Genomic DNA, 21,780 nt, shown 5'->3' with positions numbered 1-21,780 from the left:
TGGTTTCCCAGAGATTTTGAAGTTGATTTCTCTCTCTCTCCTCCTTCTTTCCTTCCCCCTGCCTCTGACTAACTGAAATATTTCAAAGACCTATCTTCAAGTCACCAATCTAATATGTTGTTAAGACTTTAGACTACATTTTTATTTGATTTATTCTTATTTTCAATATTTCTGTTTGATTCTTTTTCCAGAACTCTTTTTGCTGAATTACTCACTCATACCTTGAATGGTTTTCTTAATTTTTGAATTGTCTTGTTTCCTTGAATTTCATTCAGTTTCCTTATAATAATTCTTTTGAATTATTGGTCAGTATTACATCAATAATCTTTTCTTTGAGGTCTGTTGCTAGAGGTGTTTCTTTGGAGGTATCACGTTACCTTGTTTTGCCATATTTCTTGGGATCCTATATTGAGATTTGAGCATTTGATGGAACAATTGTATGTACCACTTTCATAAGGTTTTTGTAGTAAATTAATGTGTCCTGAAGTTGTGTCTTTGGATGTTGGTTTGGTGTGCTACGAGGGCTTTGATTCCAGTTCAGCACCTCACTATGGTCTCCCTATAGTTTTTTCAGCTGTGATCAATGAGTTTTGGCGTAGTACTTGTGGTGGCATGGTGAGAAAGACTTCCTCTTTCCAGAGACAACATGGGGAAATGCATACTCTAGTGGTCCAGGTGTGTGATGCATGCAATAGTAAGAGTGGTGTGTCCATTTTGTGGCCATCCCAGACATTGGAGTGGTGGCGCTGGAAATGTGAAGCATAGTGGATATTTTCCCAGCAGTGGTGGAAGACCTTTGTCCTTAGTGGTGGTTTGGGTGTCTTAGCACCATGGGGATGTGAAACATGGGTTGCATTCTTAGGTTCACTGGTGGCCCAGTCAACTACATGGTGCAGGCCAACTGGAGAAGCATCTTGGGCTGAATAGGGCAGCAGTTTGGACCAACTATATGGCTTGAATGGAGTGCGGTGCAGCTCAGGCCAGCTGTGGCATGGGGTCAATTGTAGTCAGTGGCTCCTCCCCACTATGTCTCCTGCACTGCTATAGCTTGGGCTGTGTGGGTGACAGAAGAGACAACACAAGTTCCTTTTCTGGAACAGAGCTATGGTGCAGACTTTAGGATACTTCCCTAACTGGGCTCTAGTCTTAGATGCCAGCATCTGCAGTGAGGTTGTTAGTGTCCACAAATTCGAGGCCTGGTGGGACTCTCCATTCATCCTTGCCCCTGCAGTGGGGGCTCCTTCTGGCCAGAGAACTGTGTTCATGGTTGTGCTGCACTTTATTCCACCTCCATGCCCCCAGCCCAGTCCTCCATGAATTGCAGGATGATAATCTTGCCCTTGTTGAGTTTTCAATGCTGCTCACCTCCGAATGCAGCTGTTCATTTTTTATTCTGTGTCTTGTTTGAGTAGAAGGAGGTGAGATTTGGGTATTTCTATTTGGCCATCTTGCCAGCCCCTCAAGGACATGATCAGAACTTTTGAATTATGTGAATAATTCACATAATGAATCTATAATAATTCATAATGAATCTATCGCAAAGAAGCATAAACTAGCTAAGACACACATGAAAATTGACTGGATTAGTTGTTGGGTTGGTCAGCTTCCTGGCCTCCATGGACTCTCAATTTCACACTTCTGGATTTTGTTCTTCCATTCATTCCTTTTCTCTTCCTCCTTGCTTTCTTTGTTTTCCTCCTCACTCTTTCTCATTTTAAACTCTTTTAAACAATCTCTGTATCTTTGTCTAATTTTATTCTTTTGTACATTATTTTTAATAGGTAGTATGGGGAGAGTCGAGAGGCACAAATAATTCCAAGTTAAATTCATCCCAGCATCGCCAACCTCAGAGAACAGTGAGTCATTTTCCTAGCATCCATGTTAAAACCTAATGAAAGGATTCTAACTGGCATTGCTGTAGTTCTTTAATGGGTCAGGTCTGGATCTCATTTCCACCTTTGTGGGGAGGGGCCGAGGTCAGGTGGTTGACAGTCTATAAAGAACTACATGGATTTGAGGAGGGTAAGTTCCCAAATGAAGGAAGTGGGGTATAGCCATCAGTAAAAGGGAAAAGTGATTCAGGGCAGACCAAAAAAAAGTCACATATTTTTATTTGAAATATAAATTAAATATTCTTGGATGAAGTATTCCTCTTCACAGGTGAAATTTTTGTGTCTGTCATGTTGAATTCAATATCCATTTAATGTTAAAGACATTCACTCTTTGTTCTTAAATTTTTTCAAAGTGTTTCCCCAAATTTGTTGTTTTCTTCTTGATTTTCCCTATGACTTTGATACATTAAAGTTAAAATTTTTGAGTCTAACTCTATGGAGGTTTTAAATCATGGCTTCCATATTTGCATTCTTAGGAAATTCACTTTCATGTCAATACCTAATGAATATTAACAAATATATGTATTTCTCAAAATCTTCATCTACATAAAATTATTTTGGGTGAAAATTAGGAAAGGATCTAGTTTTTTCAATTTTACTTTATTAATTTTTTCAGCCCATTCTAGTGAGTAATCTTTCATTTCCCTTCTAATTTATATTAACATCCTCATTTTAAATTATTATATAAAATATAGCCCCTGTCAGTTCTGAGGTTCAGTCCCATATGATATCTCTTAGATGCCTCACATGTGCTTCTATGAATAGATATAAAACAGTGCTCAAGATCAGCAAGGTGTCTGAACGGAGTCACCAAGCACTCCATTTGCTTCTCTGAAAAGATCAAAGCAACAGGTACATAACTGGGATTGAGGTGAGTGCCCACGGAAGAACACTGAAATTCAACAGCAGAAAAATAGAATCCACTCCCCACCCCCCCACCCCACCCCTCCAAAGAAAAGAAAAGAAAAATGGAACCCATATAAAATCCACACCTGGGACCACAGCACAGCAAGAGAAACAAAATACCCCAGTTAGCACCTACTGCCTTGGCTTCCCAGCTGGGGGAGGAGGATTCTCCCTTATGTTGGAGCAAAGGTGAAAGAGGGCCTGAAAAATCCATCAGAGTAGGTACTGGCAATCCCAGCTATTGGGGTGTTTCACAACATTCACAGTGTAATAGCCTAAGTAGATAAGAAATTTGAAAATCACATAGTATCCTGTCTTTGGAAAAGGAATTCACCTCCCAGCAAACCCTCAGGGTGTTATAACCAGGAGCCATCTTGAGAAGGGATCTACTGTCAGAGTTTGGACATCTCTTGGGGAGTGGTCAGAAACCCTATATGTTCCCATCTCTGGGACCCCCACAATCCACTGCACTGGCTCAGTGGGTAGCTGCTTCATGAACCAAACATTGCTCTGCAGAGTGACTTCTTATGCAAACGCACTGAGAATGCTGCATTATGGAGAAATGGTGTTCTTATGTGGAGGGGAGCAGAGGTCACCATCCTTAAGAACTACGGGATCAGAGCCTGCCCTCCAGGATTGGGGGCATGGCCAGTGCAATGTAGTTTTGCACAGAAGGAATTGTTCATGTTGTCCCCTCTGCTGCTCTTACAGCACCATGCATGGTGCCTGTCACTAACAAGGCAGAGAAAGAACTCTGGTTCCACTGTACCCTGCCCACAGAGGCATGCCAGGGCAGTCCCCAGCCACACGTCCATGACTCCAGCTCACATCTTGCCCCCAGAGTGAACAGCCTAAGAAGGTCCAGAGAGAAATTTTCTGGTGCCAGCTGCAATCCTCTCTCAGTTGCACCTGTGGGTAGCTCAGCGGAGAGGAATTTTGCCTGGTTCTAACAATGACCCACTGCTGCTAGATCTCTGGTGGGTACTACAACTGAGAAAATTGGGGTAAGAAAATCCCCTGGTCATGGCCTCATCCCCAGGTTTGTAAAGCTGAGGGAGAGTCGAAGGTCCTTGTTCTGGGTAGGCACAACCACAGTAGCAGAGAGGAAAACACAACTTTTTATGCCATTATACCTGTGCAGTTCACTCGCGTCAGGTGCCCCCACACCTTCTCTGATCAAGGGCTACTGATGGAATTGGTTGTGAGTACCCACAGTTGGGTATTGTGATTCTTGCCCCTGCCTCTCCATAAGAAGCACCTGGACCCACATCGTTGTCTAATCAAAGGACAAGTGCCTCAGACTCCTCATTTCTTCTGGAGCAACCAATGCTAGAGACAGTATCAACAATGCCTGAGGAAATTCTCTGTCTCCCGATAGAGGCCACCATTCCCACTGTAGGAGTAATCCCACTGGGGTGCATCCCACACACTCTGCTGCCTATACCACGCCCACCTGAAGTGCTAGAGTCCCCACTCTTGTGCAACCCACAGAGACAGTGGACTTCTCCAACTGCAATATAATACACACTGTGTTCCAAATCACTAATAGCCGAGGAAGCTTTATATAAGGATTATATAATCCTTTTTATAAGGATTTATATTGTAGTGCCCAACTGAAAATAAACTCAACAATGCATGACAAACTGACACCCCAAGACACGTTCTGAGGAGAAATCTGTGTATGAAGGCTATCCCATAAAAGTGGTAGAAATGTTTAGTAGATGTGCAAATCACAACATAAGAAAAAACAAGGGAATGTGGCATATCCTAAAGATCATAACTCTCGACTAACAGATTCCAAAAATATCGAAGTAGATAAAGTGCCTGATAAAGCTATCCCACTCTTCAGTTTATACCTAAAGGACTTAAATTCAGCATACTACAGTGATGCAGCCAAATCAATATTCATAGCAGCTCAGTTCACAAGAGCTAGATTGTGGAACCAATCTAGATGCCCTTCAACAGATGAATAGATAAAGAAACTGTGGTATATATACACAATGGAATATTATTCAGCCATAAAGAAGAATAAAATTATGGTATTTGCAGATAAATGGATGGAATTGGAGAATGTCATGCTAAATCAAAAAAACCAAAGGCCAAATGTTTTCCCTGATAAGTGGATGATGATACATAATGGGGTTGGAGAGTGGGGGTAAGAGAAGAATGGAGAAAGTTTAGATTACGAAGAGGGAAATGGGGGTGGGGGAAGGGGCGGGAGTTTGAAAGATGGTTGAAAGAAACAGACATCATTACCCTATGTACATGTATGATTACACAAATGGTGTGAATCTACATCGTGCACAACCATAGAAATAAAAAGTTGTGCCCCATTTGTGTATAATGAATCAAAACGCAGTCTTAAAAAATTTTAAAAATAAGGCAAAAGTTGCTTGCTACAAATGCTACATCTAAGACTTTAGAGTTCATTCTTTTTCAAATAACCACTTAACTGTCAGAGACAAAATTACATCAAATTTTGTTTAAAGCTGTGATTGGGTTTTATTTGTGATTCTAGAATCTGGTGACACCTCATTCTCTCCAGTAGAATAGATGTCTGATGAGCTGAGCAGAGGAAGTTGGTTTTATAAGCAGCAAAAGGCTAGAAGAAATCAGAATCAAAGACAAAAAGTAGAGTTATTTCCCTTAGAGGATTAGAACTGAGGGCATTTCCTTGTTACACTGATTCAGGTTATTTGGAATCTCCTGGGTTGGGTTTAGTTTGGTTTGGTTTGAAAACGGGTCCATTTCAAAGTTAGGTTTAATTGCATGGCACTGAGCACTATGAGTCCTTTCTGGTTTGGTCTGTCTGCTGGGACCTAGTGTAGGCAGCTAGTCCAAAACAATGGCTTCCCACAAATATCATGTAGTACAATATTATACTTGGTTAACAACCCTTTACATCAAAATTTCTCTTTTCAAAAAAATTGGTATGGGTCTGCCTCCTTACTGGACCTTAAAAAAATCAGTTTCACAAATAAACAGCTCACAAGTAATAAACTGAAGAGATGAAAACAAATTAGCTAAATAGTAAGACAAATCAGAGTCCTAAAGAGTCAGTAAAAATTAATATTTATATTTACAGTAAGATCATTTACTTAAAATGGAAAGAATATAAAATAGATAATAAGCTACATACTGACTCTAAAAATAGATCCTTTAACATTTATAGTTACTCTGTTTGCCCTTATATACAGATAAGCCCATTAGTGAGATGAAGTAGCCACACCATTCATCTTCCAGTCTGTTTATAAGGCAGTTAACAGACTGATATCACAATTAGATATGGGCAGAAAGCAAAAGACAGAGCACAATACAAATTAGTAAATGGTGGCATTCTAGTTAAATTTAACACAGCTTACATAACACATGTTCATCTGAAATTCAAGTATACTTGGTTTTTTCATATATCATCAATATATTTAGGAAATTTCATTATAATTTACAAACTGAGTGCATAGTCTTCTCATTGCCACCTTCATCTCTTTATTTCTAAAAGTGTAGATGAATGGGTTTAGAAAAGGAGTAATAACTGCATCAAAGATGGCAAGGAATTTATCCAGATGTGATGTGGGAAATGGCCACATGTAGAAAAAGATTAACGGCCCAAAGAACAAAACCACCACAGTGACATGAGCTGACAGAGTGGAAAGGGCCTTGGATAAATCGCCCAAAGATTTTTTTCGAACAGTCACCAAAATAAAGACATAAGAGATGATCAGAATTAAAAAGGAGGCCACAGAAATAAAACCACTGTTGGCAGTTACCATGAATCCCAGTGTATGGGTCTCTATGCAAGCAAGTTTTATAAATCGAGGAAGGTCACAAAAAAAACTATCTAATTCATTTGGCCCACAGAAGGGCAAGTCTACAACAAAGGCCAACTGAGTCACTGAATGAATAAAGCCAATAATCCAGGAAGCAACTAGAAACAAAATGCACCTCCGTGGGCTCATGATGGTCAGATAGTGGAGAGGTTTACATATGGCCACATATCTGTCAAAGGCCATGGCGATGAGCAGCACCATCTCAGTGCCCCCAACTGCATGGATAAAGAAGATCTGAACTATACAGCCTCCAAAGGAGATGGTTTTGTGCTTTCTGAAAATGTCATAGATCATCTTGGGAACTGTAGAGGAGCAAAATATCAAATCAATGATGGAAAGGTTGGCTAGCAGGAAGTACATGGGGGACTGTAAATGAGGGTCAGAGGTCACAGTCAGCACAATGAGAAGGTTTCCCATCAGACTTGCTACATAGAACACACAGGAAAAGAGGAAGAGGAAGAGCTGGGTTGCCCATGAATTGGAGAGTCCAAGGAACACAAACTCAGACACCACAGAGTGGTTGGCTTCATCCATTGCCTCTGTCAGCAGTAATGTCGCTCATGTTCCCTGAAAGAGGAAAGGAGACACTCTTAGGACAAAGGACACTGATCTTGGTGAAATCATGGGCAATTCAAAAGTTGTCAGAAAACCAGACAATGGTTAATTTATTCATCTGGAGACAATTTTAATCATAAAGCAATTCATATTCCTCTGTTCTATATTTTATTGCCAAAAATATATTGCACAGAATAACTAATTCCACTTAATTTGGATGGAAACTTCCATTGTGTTTTTAAGTATTATTTTATAGTCATAGCTCATATAAAAATACAAATGAAAATCCTTTTATATATTAACTATGTGAAATACTTAAGTGACAGTGGGTTTCCTAACTTGGATATTCCTCAATATATTAATACCATATGTATAACCATTGTCCCAAGTTCTTTCAAAATCCTTGTATGCATTTTTAAAGTCATAAATTTCCCTTATTTTTAAGATGTAAATTTCCCTTTGGAGACGTAAATCACCCTTATTTATAAAGTGGACAAAGTGAGTTATTTTAGAAGAGAGTGCTAAATTCAAGAGCAGAGGATGGCAGATGGTGGCACTCACCGTGGAGAAACTGATGCAATTATAGGGACTGTGGAGGAGATCCTGACTAAGGGTCGGGGGAGAAAAAATGTGAGCTATCAAGTAAAAGAGGCAACTAGAATGACAGTAGTGAGTCACAAATCCAAGAGAAGGAGAACAAGAGTGAATACAAAAATGTTAGAATTGTTAGAAATGTTCCTACTTGTATCTAAAGATGTTTAAACTCATGAAATAAATGCATACTAAAATCGAAAGGTACTAAGATTTTTTCTTATTGGTTTGACAGCTATTTACACGTTTCACCAAATTAAGGGTATTGTGGGGTAGGGAGGAGAAAAGCAGTCTCATACCTGGTGATGGAAAAGCAAACTGGTAAAACATTTGCCAATTTGGAAATGCCTTCTGAATTATTATATGCTAGGGATACTTTAACTCAGCTGTTCTGCTTCCAAAAGGGGGAAAATTTTCTGAATATCTGTTTGTCTACGTGTGAACAAAGTGGGCAAAGAAATAGTGTGTTATTTTTGCTCAAGTATTGTTTTTAAGAGCAAAACTTCGGCAATGCAATGCGTAGACAAGGAGAGTAGGAAAATAACTTTCCATGGAGTGCTGTGCAGCCATTCATGACACTGAGGCAGACCTAATATACTTAGGGCAGACAGGAGAGAGGTCAGTAGTTTCCCACACTACCTTTTGCCTTGTGGTTTTAAAAATAAAATCAGACAAATAAAATAAATAGGTAGAAAATACCTAGGTCAACACAAAAAAGCCTGTTAACAGTAATTGTCTCTAAGGAATGGTATGAAGGAGAGAACTTTTACCTTTCATTCTGTGTCTATCTTAAATTTTGCAGTGAGCATATACCAATGTCATTCTTACAGCAAGGTAAATGTGTGTGAATTTTGAAATTACACCTTTCGTATATTCAGAATGACCAAAGATATAACCATAACCTATCTTCGTTACCCCACTCCTCCTCACATCTCACACTCCAAGCTAAACGGGCCCCTCTTCACTGGCTGTGCTCCTGAATAGCTCGTCCCCCTCCCTCACACACGCCCCACACACTGCAGCCACAATTCCATCATCCACTTGGCCTGCAACGCACTTGCCCTCATTGCACTTCTCTAGTTCTTCTCCTTCTCTTCAACACCCCACCCAGCAAAATTCCTTCTTCCTCAAAGTCTTCTTTGTACCCTTACCTTTGTGTACACCAAATGGACATCAATTTTTCATATATTTCTGTAACAAAACCAAAAACACTAATAATAGTAGTACAGTTCTTAGTGCTCCAAAAAAGGACCCTTTGCAATTCCCTGTTACTATAGATAATGGCTCTCCAATATGCCTTTTTTTTTATTGTAAACAAATGGGATACATGTTGTTTCTCTGTTTATAAATGGCATAAAGGCATACCATTTGTGTAATCATAAATTTACATAGGGTAATGCTGTTTGATGCATTCTGTTATTTTTTCCCTTCCCCCCCACCCCTCCCACCCCTCTTTTCCCTCTATACAGTCCTTCCTTCCTCCATTCCTACCCCCTCCCTAACCCTAACTCTAACCCTAAAACTAACCCCTCCCACCCCCCATTATGTGTCATCATTCACTTATTAGCGATATCATTCGTCCTTTGTTTTGTTGAGATTGGCTTATCTCACTTAGCATGATATTTTCCAATTTCATCCATTTGCCTGCAAATCCCATAATTTTATCATTCTTTATGGCTGAGTAATATTCCATTGTATATATATATACCACAGTTTCTTTATCCATTCATCAATTGAAGGACATCTAGGTTGGTTCCACAATCTGGCTATTGTGAACTGAGTAGCTATGAACATTGATGTGGCTGTATCTCTGTAGTGTGCTGATTTTAAGTCCTTTGGGTATAGGCCAAGGAGTGGGATAGCTAGGTCAAAAGGTGGTTCCATTCCAAGTTTTCTAAGGAGTCTCCACACTGCTTTCCAGAGTGGCTGCACTAGTTTGCAGCCCCACAAGCAATGTATGAGTGTACCTTTCTCCCCACATCCTCGCCAACACCTGTTGTTGCTTGTATTCTTGATAATCGCCATTCTAATTGGGGGTGAGATGGAATCTTAGGGTGGTTTTGATTTGCATTTCTCTTATTACTAGAGATGTTGAACATTTTTCCATATGTTTGTTGATTGCTTGTAGATCTTCTTCTGTGAAGTGTCTATTCATTTCCTTAGCCCATTTGTCGATTGGATTATTTGCCTTCTTGGTGTAGAGTTTTTTGGGTTCTTTATAGATTCTGGAGATTAGTGCTCTATCTGAAGTATGATTGGCAAAGATTTTCTCCCACTCTGTAGGCTCTTTCTCCGCATTGCTGATAGTTTCCTTTGCTGAGAGAAAGCTTTTTAGTTTGAATCTATCCCAGTTATTGATTCTTCCTTTTATTTCTTGTGCTATGGGAGTCCTGTTGAGGAAGTCTGGTCCTAAGCCGACATGTTGAAGATCTGAACCTACTTTTTCTTCTATAAGATGCATGGTCTCTGGTCTGATTCCGAGGTCCTTAATCCATTTTGAGTTGAGTTTTGTGCATGGTGAGAGATATGGGTTTAGTTTCATTCTGTTACATATGGATTTCCAATTCTCCCAGCACCATTTGTTGAAGAGGCTATCTTTTCCCCATTGCATATTTTTGGCACCTTTGTCAAGTCTGAGAAAATTGTTTTTATTTGGGTTTGTGTCTGTGTCCTCCATTCTGTACCATTGATCCACCTTTCTATTTTGGTACCAAATCATGCCATTTTTGTTACTATTGCTTTGTAGTAGAGTTGAAGATCTGGTATTGCGATACCCCCTGCTTCACTCTTTCTGCCAAGGATTGCTTTAGCTATTCTGGGTTTTTTATTCTTCCAGATGAATTTCATAATTTCTTGCTCTATTTCTGTAAGGTACATCATTCGGATTTTAATTGGAATTGCATTGAATCTGTATAGCACTTTTGGTAGTATGGCCATTTTGACAATATTAATTCTTCCTATCCAAGAACATAGGAGATCTTTCAATCTCATGAGGTTTTCTTTAATTTCTTTCTTTAGTGTTCTGTAGTTCTCACTTTAGAGATCTTTCACCTTTTTGTGAGATTGATTCCCAAGTATTTTATTTTTTTTGAAGCTATTGTGAATGGGGTAGTTTTCCTAATTTCTCTTTCTGAAGATTCATCATTTATGTATAAAAAGGCCTTAGATTTATGTGCATTGATCTTATATCCCGCTACTTTACTGAATTCACTTATGAGTTCTAAGAGTTTTCTGGTGGAATTTCCTGGTTCCTCTAAGTATATAATCATATCATCAGCAAATATGGATAGTTTGAGTTCTTCTTTTCCTATTCGTATCCCTTTAATTTCTTTGGTCTGTCTAATTGCTCTGGTTAGAGTTTCAAGGACGATATTGAAAAGAAGTGGTGAAAGAGGGCATCCCTGCCTTGTTCCAGTTTTAAGGGGGAATGCTTTCAGTTTTTCATCATTTAGAATGATATTAGCCATGGGCTTAGCATAGATGGCCTTTACAATGTTAAGGAATGTTCCCACTATCCCTATTTTTTCTAGTGTTTTGAGCATGAAGGGGTGCTATATTTTATCAAATGCTTTTTCTGCATCTATCGAAATCATCATGTGATTCTTGACTTTAAGTGTATTGCTATGGTGAATGACATTTATTGATTTCCTGATGTTGAACCAACTTTGCATCCCTGGGATGAAACCCACTTGATCATGGTGCACTCTCTTTTTAATATGTTTTTGTATGCGATTTGCTAAAATTTTGTTGAGAATTTTTGCGTCGATGTTCATTAAGGATATTGGTCTGAAATTTTCTTTCCTCGATGTGTCTCTCTCTGCTATAGGTATTTGGGTGATATTGGTTTCATAGAATGAGTTTGGGAGAGTTCGCTCCTCTTCTATTTTATGGAATACTTTGAGAAGTATTGGAATGAGCTCTTCTTTAAAGGTTTTGTAGAACTTGGCTGAAAACGCATCAGGTCCTGGACTTTTCTTTGTTGGTAGGCTTTTGATGACTTCATCTATTTCATTACTTGAAATTGCTCTATTTAAATTGTGTATGTCCTCCTCGTTCAGTTTAGGCAATTCATATGTCTCTAGAAACCTGTCGATGTCTTTGAAATTTTCTATTTTGTTGGAGTATAGATTTTCAAAATAGCTTCCAAATTATGTTTTGTATTTCAGTCATGTCTGTTGTGATATTTCCTTGTTCATTCCGAATTTTAATGATTTGGGTTTTCTCTGGTCTTCTCTTTGTTAGTGTGGCTAAAGGTTTATCAATTTTGTTTATTTTTTCAAAGAACCAACTATTTATTTTGTCAATTTTTTGTATTGTTTCTTTTGTTTCAATTTCGTTGATTTCAGCTCTGAGTTTAACTATTTCCTGTCTTCTACTACTTTTGGTGTTGGTCTGTTCTTCTTTTTTTAGGGCTATGAGCTGTAGTGTTAGGTCACTTATTTTTTGAGTTTTACTTCTTTTATTAAATGCGCTCCATGAAATAAATTTTCCACTAAGTACTGCTTTCATAGTGTTCCAGAGATTTTGATATGATGTTTCTTTGTTCTCATTTACCTCTAAGAATTTTTTAATTTCCTTCCTAATATCTTCTGTTATCCATTCATCATATAATAGCATATTGTTTAATCTCCAGGTATTGGAGTAGTTTCTGTTTTTTACTCTTTCATTTATTTCTAACTTCAATCCATTATGATCTGATAGAATACAAGGTAGTGTCTCTATCTTCTTGTATTTGCTGACATTAGCTTTGTGGCATAATATATGGTCTATTTTAGAGAAGGATCCATGTGCTGCTGAGAAGAAAGTGTATTCGCTCTTGGTTGGATGGTATATTCTATAAATGTCTGTTAAGTCTAAATTATTGATTGTGTTATTGAGATCTATGGTTTCTTTGTTCAATTTTTGTTTGGAAGATCTGTCCAGTGGTGAAAGAGGCGTGTTAAAATCACCTAGTATTATTGTGTTATGGTCCATTTGGTTTCTAAAATTGAGAAGGATTTGTTTGACATACATGGATGAGCCACTGTTTGGGGCATACATGTTTATGATTGTTATATCTTGCTGATTTATGCTTCCTTTAAGCAGTATGAAATGTCCTTCTTTATCCCTTCTGACTAACATTGGCTTGAAGTCCACATTATCTGAAATGAGGATGGATACCCCAGCTTTTTTGCTGAGTCCATGTGCATGGTATGTTTTTCCCCATCCTTTCACCTTTAGTCTATGGGTATCTCTTTCTATGAGGTGAGTCTCTTGCAGGCAACATATTGTTGGATCTTTCTTTTGAATCCAATCTGCCAGTCTATGTTTTTGATTGATGAATTCAGGCTGTTAACATTCAGGGTTATTATTGAGATATGATTTGTATTCCCAGTCATTTGGTTCATTTTTTAAATTTTATTTATTTATTTATTTTTTTGGCACAACTTGGTTCCTCTTTATTTGACAGTTCCTTTAGGATAATTCCTCCCTTTGCTGATTTCCTTCTTTGTTTTTTATCTCTTCCTCATGGAATATTTTGCTGAGAATGTTCTGTAATGCTGGCTTTCTTTTTGTAAATTCTTTTAGCTTTTGTTCATCATGAAATGATTTTTTTTCATCATCAAATTTGAAGGTAAGTTTTGCTGGGTATAAGATTCTTGGTTGACATCCATTTTCTTTCAGAGCTTGAAAAATGTTGTTCCAGGCCCTTCTAGCTTTTAGGGTCTGGATTGAGAAATCTGCTGATATCTGTATTGATTTCCCCCTGAATGTAATTTGGTTCTTTTCTCTCACAGCCTTTAAAATTCTGTCTTTATTTTGTATGTTCGTTATTTTCATTATAATGTGCCTTGGTGTGGATCCGTTGTAATTTTGTGTATTTGGAGTCCTATAAGCCTCTTGGACTTGATTTTCCATTTCATTCTTCAGATTTGGGAAATTTTCTGATATTATTTCATTCAATAGATTGTTCATTCCTTTGGTTTGTTTCTCTAAGCCTTCCTCAATCCCAATAATTCTCAAATTTGGCCTTTTCATGATATCCCATAGTTCTTGGAGAATCTGTTCATGATTTCTTACCATCTTCTCTGTTTGTTCAACTTTGTTTTCAAGGTTAAATATTTTGTCTTCAATATATGAGGTTCTGTTTTCCAGGTGTTCTATCCTATTAGTTGTGCTTTCTTGGAGTTCTTAATTTGGTTTATTGTTTCTTTCATTCAAGGATTTCTGTTTGTTTTTTTTTTCAATATCTCTAACTCTTTATTGAAATGATCTTTGCTTCCTGTATTTGCTCTTTTAACTGTCGATTGGTGCTATCATTCAATGCCTGCATTTGCTCTTTCATCTCATCATTCAATGCCTGCATTTGCTCTTTCATCTCATCATTCAATGCCTGCATTTGCTCTTTCATCTCATCGTTTGCTTCCCTGATCATTTTAATTATGTACATTCTGAACTCCCTTTCTGTCTTTTCTTCTGCCATGCTGTTGTTGGATTTTATTGATGTAACATCTAGATTTGTTTAGGGCATTTTCTTCCCTTGTTTTCTCATATTGTTCAGGAATCAGTGGGTCATTAAGATATTGCAGATTTCCTCTATTAACTTATAATGTCCCTAAAGATTGCTAGTATATCCCCTCTTATCCTTCAGTAGCCTGAACTCTTGGAGGAATTTGATAATGCGGTGCTCCACAAGGAAGCTGCCTCTCTACGATTGGTGACCCTCAGGTGGGGTATATTCCCTGATAGTAGGGAGAGGTGCCTCCACTTGTTGACCAATGGTCATCCAATGGGGATCTAGGCTGTGGGCTGAGGCAAGGACTGTTTGTTCCTGTGTATCTGGTTTTACCGACCCTGTGGGAAAACCTCACCCGGCGGGGAAGACTCACCAGGTGGGGATGTCTCGCTGGTCAGTTGCCCTCCTAGAGGTTCCTCTCAATCTACAACTACCACCTGGACTGGGCTGTCTTCCTCTGCAACGTTCCCAGGAGCCCAGACCTACGTCCTGGGCCTGGGAGCCTCACCCTTCGCAGGCGAGTCTCCTTAGGCTGCCTCTCCCAGGGAATCTGCCCGCAGTCCTGGAAACTTAGCTCCGCCCCTAGGCGTGTCTCTGTGTGGCTCTTCCAGCAAGAAGCTGCCTAGGTCCTGGGACCCTTGCTCTGCACCTAATCACCTGGCTATGCGGCCCCTCCTCTGAGCCACCACCTGGAGCCCCGTACGATAACTCTGAGACCCAGAGACCCGCCTCACACCTCCTCCTCCGTACAGCCGTCCGGTTTCTGACCCAGTCACTAGGAGTCCAAGCAACTCACTTCGCGTCTCCTCCTCCCCGCCAACCTACCCGTAGCCCTAGGCAGTCACTCCAAGTCCAAGTGACCCACCCTGTTCCTCCTCCTCCTTGGGGTAGCCCCCCGGGTGTTCAGGAGCGGTCACTCAGAGACCAAGGGAACCACCGCACTCCTCCTCCAGGCAGGCCACTGGTGTTCAGGAGTGGTCGCTTTGAGTCCAAACAACTCACCACTCACCTCCTCCTCTGGCAACTGCCTGTGGCTCTGATGCAGTCACTCCTAGACCAAGCGACCTGCTGTGCTTCTCCTCTTCTTTCGGGAACCCCCACCCCTGGTGTTCGGAAGCGGTCATTCTGAGTCCAAATAGCTCGCCACGCAGCTCCTCTTCAGGCAGCAACCTGTAGCTCTGATGCAGTCACTCCTAGACCAAGGGACCCGCCGCGCTTCTCCTCTTCCTCCAGGCAACCCCCTGGTGTTCAGAAGCGGTCGTTTTGAGTCCAAACAGCTCGTCAGGCAGCCGCCCGGAGCCCCAGTGGTTGCTCGGAGTCCAAGCGCTGTGCTGTGCCGCCTCCTCTAAGATGATCCCAGTTGTCCATGTTCACCGCTCCAGTGGGGGGAAGGGGCATCTCGCCGGGGGACTCTACTTCACAAAGTTCCCTGCGTTCCAGGGCTACCGCCCCATCCGGGATGCCTCCCCAATGGGAAAGACTCACCCGGTGGCTTTGAGTTGGTCCCAAGTCTCTCACTATCTCCTCTTTTGAATCCTGTGTCCTGGAGCAACATGAAATGCAGCCGCCCTCTAGGCCGCCATCTTGAAACTCCTCCTCCAATTTGCCTTTTAAAAGTCCTTTTCAGACTTTCTCATAGCAGTATAAATGACAATCACATCATAAAGAGCAGCTTGGCTTAGAGTTAGATTCTTTTTGTGGTGGTTACCATCAGAAACCTCCCCACTGAAGCAGTTGATCCAAGCAAGTGATTGAATTCTGAATTACTCCACTAGAATTTGAAAATTATTCTATCAATTCAAGCTCGATTCTAAACCCTTTTTAATTTTTACACAAAACCTTTTTTATCTTTAGAATTTCCATGCATATCACATTAACAAAGATTTTCAAATTAGATGAATTATTAGTGTTGATAAAAATTTGGAAAACAGGTTTGTATACTGGGTGGTTCTGCTTTCTAGCCAGTTTTCCATGTTCTACTTATATTAAAATCTTCCTATGTATATAAATGTATATACCACAGTGAATTTCACCTTTATATATGTTCATGAAAGTAGAGGAAAGGAAACGGGGGAGGAGAAGGAGAGTGAATGGGGAAGTACTAGGACTGAATTAAAGCAAATATATTCTACATTTGTATAATCATGTCCAAATGAACCCTAATGTTATGTGTAACTACAAATAACTAATTTAAAAATAATTTTTTAAAAACTTGATGTCTCTAGCTACCACACTTTGAGCCAGGCATGGTGGCACAGACCTGTAAGCCCTGTGACTCAAGAAACCAAAGCAAAAGGATCTCGAGTTTAAGACTAGCCTGGGTAACATTGGAAGACTCCATCTCAAAAAGAGAAAAAAAAAAATCTAAGTACCATACCTTGTATTAGTCCTCACTAAATGGTATCCCTTTTTAACACAGGCAGAATCACAGTTTGAATCTGAGCTTTCAATAAATATAGAGTGAAGTTGTCTATTTAGATCAGTAATATGAAAGGAAAATATGTTATTAGTAGGGATAAGCAACTAAAGCCCAATAGCCTTTGCAATGTCCTGAACCCCAGGATTATGTTTTAGCACAGAACGCCCTTCTCTGCCCACACTCCCACTACTAAGAATAGAAGGAGGACAAAGAGAGATCTACTGGCAGTTGACTCTCTCCTCTGCTCAGGTCTGCTCATTCCTATGCAGGCCAGCATAAAGAGGAAATGAACTATGAATCACATGAACTTACCACCAATTGAGCAAAACTGATAATTCTAGAGTTTTTAAAAAGTTAAACAGTGTTTGGAATCATTCAGATAAAGATTGTAGTCCTGCACTTTCTAAACTTTGGTCTCAAGTTACTAACAAAGTTTAGTTAAAACAAGACTTCCTGGGTAATACTAAAATTTGCAAGGAAGCATTTCAGTTTGATGATCATAGAAGTTCCTCCACTAGTCCACTAGTTTGCTCTTCCTGAGATGAGTAGAAAGAGTTCGGAACCTACTCAAACTATAAGAACAATATATGGGAACTGGAAACACAACCACGTTCTTCAAAAATATTTGTTTTACTGCTATCAATGCAGCAAGACTTGCAGACTGCTATGACCTAAATGACATTTTACTAGTAAGTGTGAAATCCTTTTATTTTAGAATTAAGTAAAACAAACTATATGGAGGGAAATGATTCTGATGAAGCTACACAACTAGTTGGTGACAGGTCCAGAATTAAGATGTTTGATTCTTGGCCTCATCAGTCTAGGTTATTTCTCCTATACCATCTTCTTTTGCTATAATTGGTCTAACCTTCGCATCTTGTCTGTGACCCAAGAAACCATAAAATGCCAAATCTATAAAATTGTAAGAAGAGAGGATTTTGAAAGTTTCACCACACACAAAAAAAATGACAAATGTTTAAGGTAATGAATATGCTAATTATCCTGATTTAATCATTATAGAAAGTAGACATGTATCAAAACATCACATTGTAAAATAAATAAATAAATAAATAAAACATCGCATTGTGATAATCTGTACATCATGTCGATTAATTTTTTTTAAAAAGAAAACCAAAAGTGTATGTATGTGTGTGTTTCTTTAGTATTGTCCAAAGTTCATATTTATTCCAGCTAGACAGATCTTCCACTCTTATTCTTTTCCCCAAAATCTACGTGCATGACATCTCTGCAAACACCCCCAGAATAACCCCTGCAATATTGACCACAAAGTCATGACTTGAGTCTACTCATTCTTCAGTCTTCTACATTTCAAGTGTTGGTAAATCTGCTGTAATTCCCCTGTTAAATCAGAGTTCATTTTGTTCTTGAGATTTATCAAATTCTCCCTCAGATAGCTGTGTTTCAATTTGAAATTCTGATCCCCATCAAAGACAGTTCCCATCCATCTAACCTACCTGGACCAATGTTGAAATTATCATGGACTTAGAAAACCACAAAATTCAGAGCTCTTGCCTTTGAAATATTATCATTGCCTGGCATAAAAAGTCATATGTAATACCTCCATAGAGGGAAAGTAGTTAATTAGCAGCACTGAAAAGTTACTTAATGCTGTTGTAGAATCCTGGGATTGCCTTCTTGAGCACATTTGCCCAAGGGAATTGTTTCCAAGGACCACAGAAATGTGGTCACAGAATCAAACAGAAAAAGGGTCATTTGAGAGGAAATAGGAAAGAATAGGGATTGTGTGTGTGTGTGTGAAAATTACATATTTTTTAATCTTTTACCTGTTTGTTATTCTCATTTATGAGGGGAGAAATGACATGTAAATGAAAATAAATAATTTCCAAAAAGTGAAAATAAAGCATATCATCTCCATAGGAAGGAATGGAGGGAGAGTAAAATAGGAACAATGTCCTTTCATGAAAATCTAAATGTGATCCATGCCCAGTAATAAAGGATAACTAAATAAGAGGTAGTAAGATGCACAGCTGTCTGGTCAACATTTATTTAGTTCTTTATTATGCATGATATGGAGAGATGAACAGGACATCAGAAGAACAACACAAGGGGATAGACTCAAAACGCTAGTGGAGCTGGGATACAGGAAATGACTAACAGTTTAACCTCTCATAGGTTAAGGTCTCTTTTTCTGTAAAAATAAAAAATCAACAGAACATAAAACCTCTGGTTATATTTTTATTTATTTACCCAAAAAGTATTCAGAGAGTCAATGAAAGGGTCATTAATAAACTATATAGAGTACTCTGTATCAATTTTCTATTGGTGCATAACAAAGTAGCTTATTACATCAGTAACATTTTACTTGCTCTTGAGTCTGCAATCCAGGCTAAGTTTAGCTGGGTACTTCTTCCACTGGTCTCACTTGGGCTTCCCCAATGGTGTCAGTCACCTGGCAAGTTGACCTGGGTTGGAAAGTTAAAGATGGCCTCACTTGGGTTTAAGGTAGTCAGTGCAGCTAATAGACTGGGCCTCTCTTTCAAAGGAGTTATTGTCATTCAGCAGTTTTACCCAAGCTTCCTTATATGGTGGTGGGGAGTGCTACAAGAGGGCAAAAGTGGAAGCTGCAAAGCAACATGTGCCTAAGTTCCAGAACTTACGAAACATCACTTTTGCTACATTCCATTGGTCAAAGTCAGGTACAACACCGAGACAAATTTAAGTTAGAGAAATAGATTCCACCTGTTGGCAGAAAGAAGTATAAAATAGTGTAGCTATGTTTTTAAGCAACCAGAGATTCCATAACCACCCATTCAGTTAAAAAACTTTGCTTTAGTGACCTGACGTATGTCTATCCAGAGCTCTAGGGTGGTATTATTCCAGCTTTTACTAACTCAAAGGAGCATCAGCTCACTTCCATTCCTGTTTTTGTCTTATATTCAACTAATTTTTATAAAGTGATTTGCCTTATTTTCTTATTGAGTTTATATCTTGATACTGCATGCATCTCAACTCAGTCCCATGACCTCCTACGGGATTTTGTGCCCAGAGCTGAACAGTGTCTTGATTGCCAAAGTTGTTCAGCAACACTGAAATACAGACACAGCTACTTAACTTGATTTGAAAGGAGCTTGAGGTCCTGTGAAAACAAAATTCTCACCATCAACAAATGAGATTAGATTTATATAAACAAAGTTTATATAGACAATATAAACTCCAAAAGAGGGAAATTTGATACATCTAAGAAAATGTCCTCCCAGACACAATGGCACACCCTACAATTCCACCAACTCAGGAGACTGAAGCAGGAGGATCACAAGTTTGAGGCCAGCCTCAGCAACTTAACAAGGCCCTAAGCAACTTAGTAAGACCCTGTTTCAAAATAACAAATAAAAAGGGCTGGGGATGTTAAGTATAAGATATCAAGCAGAATAAGCCACACTAAGCAACAAGACCTGGTGACAGAACAGGCAGTAACAGAGCAAAAGTGTGCATGACCACCTTCTGAAACAGCCTATCTGTCCCTCCCCACACAGCCCCAGACTCTTACAATTTTCTATATTCTTGGAGAATGGTTAGGCTGTGATAGAAAGAAAAGTCTTGTGAAACTAGGCACTCAAAACTGAAAAGGGCAAAAGGAGAAGCAAACATCAAGCAAAGAACTGACAGTCCAGTGCAGTCAACAAGGTTTCAGGCAGCATGACATGGGCAACTCACAGCTAGCAGCTTGAGATGTGGGCAATGGCTTAAGTAACCCTAACCGTGTGTCACAGATGGTTTGTGTCCTCAAAGAAGAACAGCTACGCCATGGCCAGTGGCAGTGCTGATTATGTTCAAATGTGCGGGGAAGCATAACATTTGTTAAAATGTTGAATAACTAGATAAATAGTTTTGCTTACTCCAAGTATTATTCTTCATCTTTACCAACCCAAAGATATTCAAGGCCTAAGTTTACAAAATGAATGAATCATCATGGGGAAGGTTTTACTTACAAAACCCTTCATTTACAGCCAAAATCATTTGTAGTCATCATTCATGTAAACACTATGAAGAAAGCATGCCAGTATCTTTTCATTTTAGATTTGATGTATTCCACCTACTTATGCAACAGAGATACCTTATACAACAGAGATGCATGATTACTCTTTGTTATTATATGTGACAGTTATGATTATTAACTTTAGCCATAAAAATTCATCAGGATTTCAGGAAAAGTTCATTTCCCAATTGTAGGCTCACTTTATAAATGACCATTCTATTATACTCAATGCACATTCATAGGATTTGTCTCTTCTTTCATAATAAATCTCAAATTTATCAATATTGAAGCATCTGCATGGCTACAACTCTAGGCAAATATACTACCAATTTTCACCTACTTTAGTACAAAAGTCTCCTAAACAGGTCTTATTTTTTTTCTACTCTTACTTCCTTAAAACATTTCTTCAGGGTTAGAAATGTGGCTCAGTGGTATGGAATAGCCTGGTACCCATAAGGTCCCAGGATGGATCCCCAGCACAGAAAAAAAATAAAAGTACTCTGTTCTCCAGATAGAAGTCAGAGTGGTATTCTCAGTTGACAACAGCATCTTATCATTCCTCTGCTTGAAACCTTTCAGTGGTTTCCAATAATAGCATAGAGTTGAAAGGGGGATGGATATATGAAAAGATAAAGTTCAAGACTAAATAAGGGCCAGATGATGAAGAGATTTATAGCCATGTTAATGAGCTTAAACCTTCTCCTGAAGGTTATAAGGAGGCACTGGAGTTGTAGCAAGGTGTGATATGGTAAGATCTGTACTATAGAAAGAAAAATTTAGGGGCAGAGCCAACATTATGAGATGTACTTGCATCATAACATTACATGATATTTCATTAATATGTACAATTTTCATACTTTTATTATCACTTTGAAAATGTTCAAATCAAAAAAACTTTGATTCCAGCAGGTAACATTCTCTCAGATCTATGGGTTATGTGCTCCATCGGGATGCACAGGCTGACCTGAACACAAAGATGACCATAACTCATGTCCCACCCTTCACAGCAGCTAAAAGGATATAACTCCCATAACAGATAAGCTATTAAAATGATAAAGTTATTTTTTTCTCTACAA

At 39.0% G+C, this 21,780-nt stretch overlaps 1 protein-coding gene across 1 annotated transcript; it reads right to left on the bottom strand.

Moving 5' to 3' along the window:
- Positions 1-6,220: 6,220 nt before the first annotated feature.
- Positions 6,221-7,171, bottom strand: LOC124977627 (olfactory receptor 4F6-like). Its single transcript, XM_047541302.1, has one exon. It carries the CDS (start codon positions 7,157-7,159, stop codon positions 6,221-6,223), a length of 939 nt encoding a protein of 312 aa, XP_047397258.1. The 5' UTR covers positions 7,160-7,171.
- Positions 7,172-21,780: the final 14,609 nt, after the last annotated feature.

The sequence above is a fragment of the Sciurus carolinensis genome, chromosome 2 (genome assembly GCF_902686445.1).
Source record: "Sciurus carolinensis chromosome 2, mSciCar1.2, whole genome shotgun sequence".
In the NCBI taxonomy this organism is placed as follows: Eukaryota; Metazoa; Chordata; class Mammalia; order Rodentia; family Sciuridae; genus Sciurus; species Sciurus carolinensis.
Note: the sequence above shows the minus strand (reverse complement) of the source record. Positions and strands in the feature narration are given on the sequence as shown.

What these genes read in the sequence shown, in the direction of transcription:
- LOC124977627 (XM_047541302.1), bottom strand. Translation starts at nt 7,159, where the DNA reads ATGGATGAAGCCAACCACTCTGTGGTGTCTGAGTTTGTGTTCCTTGGA.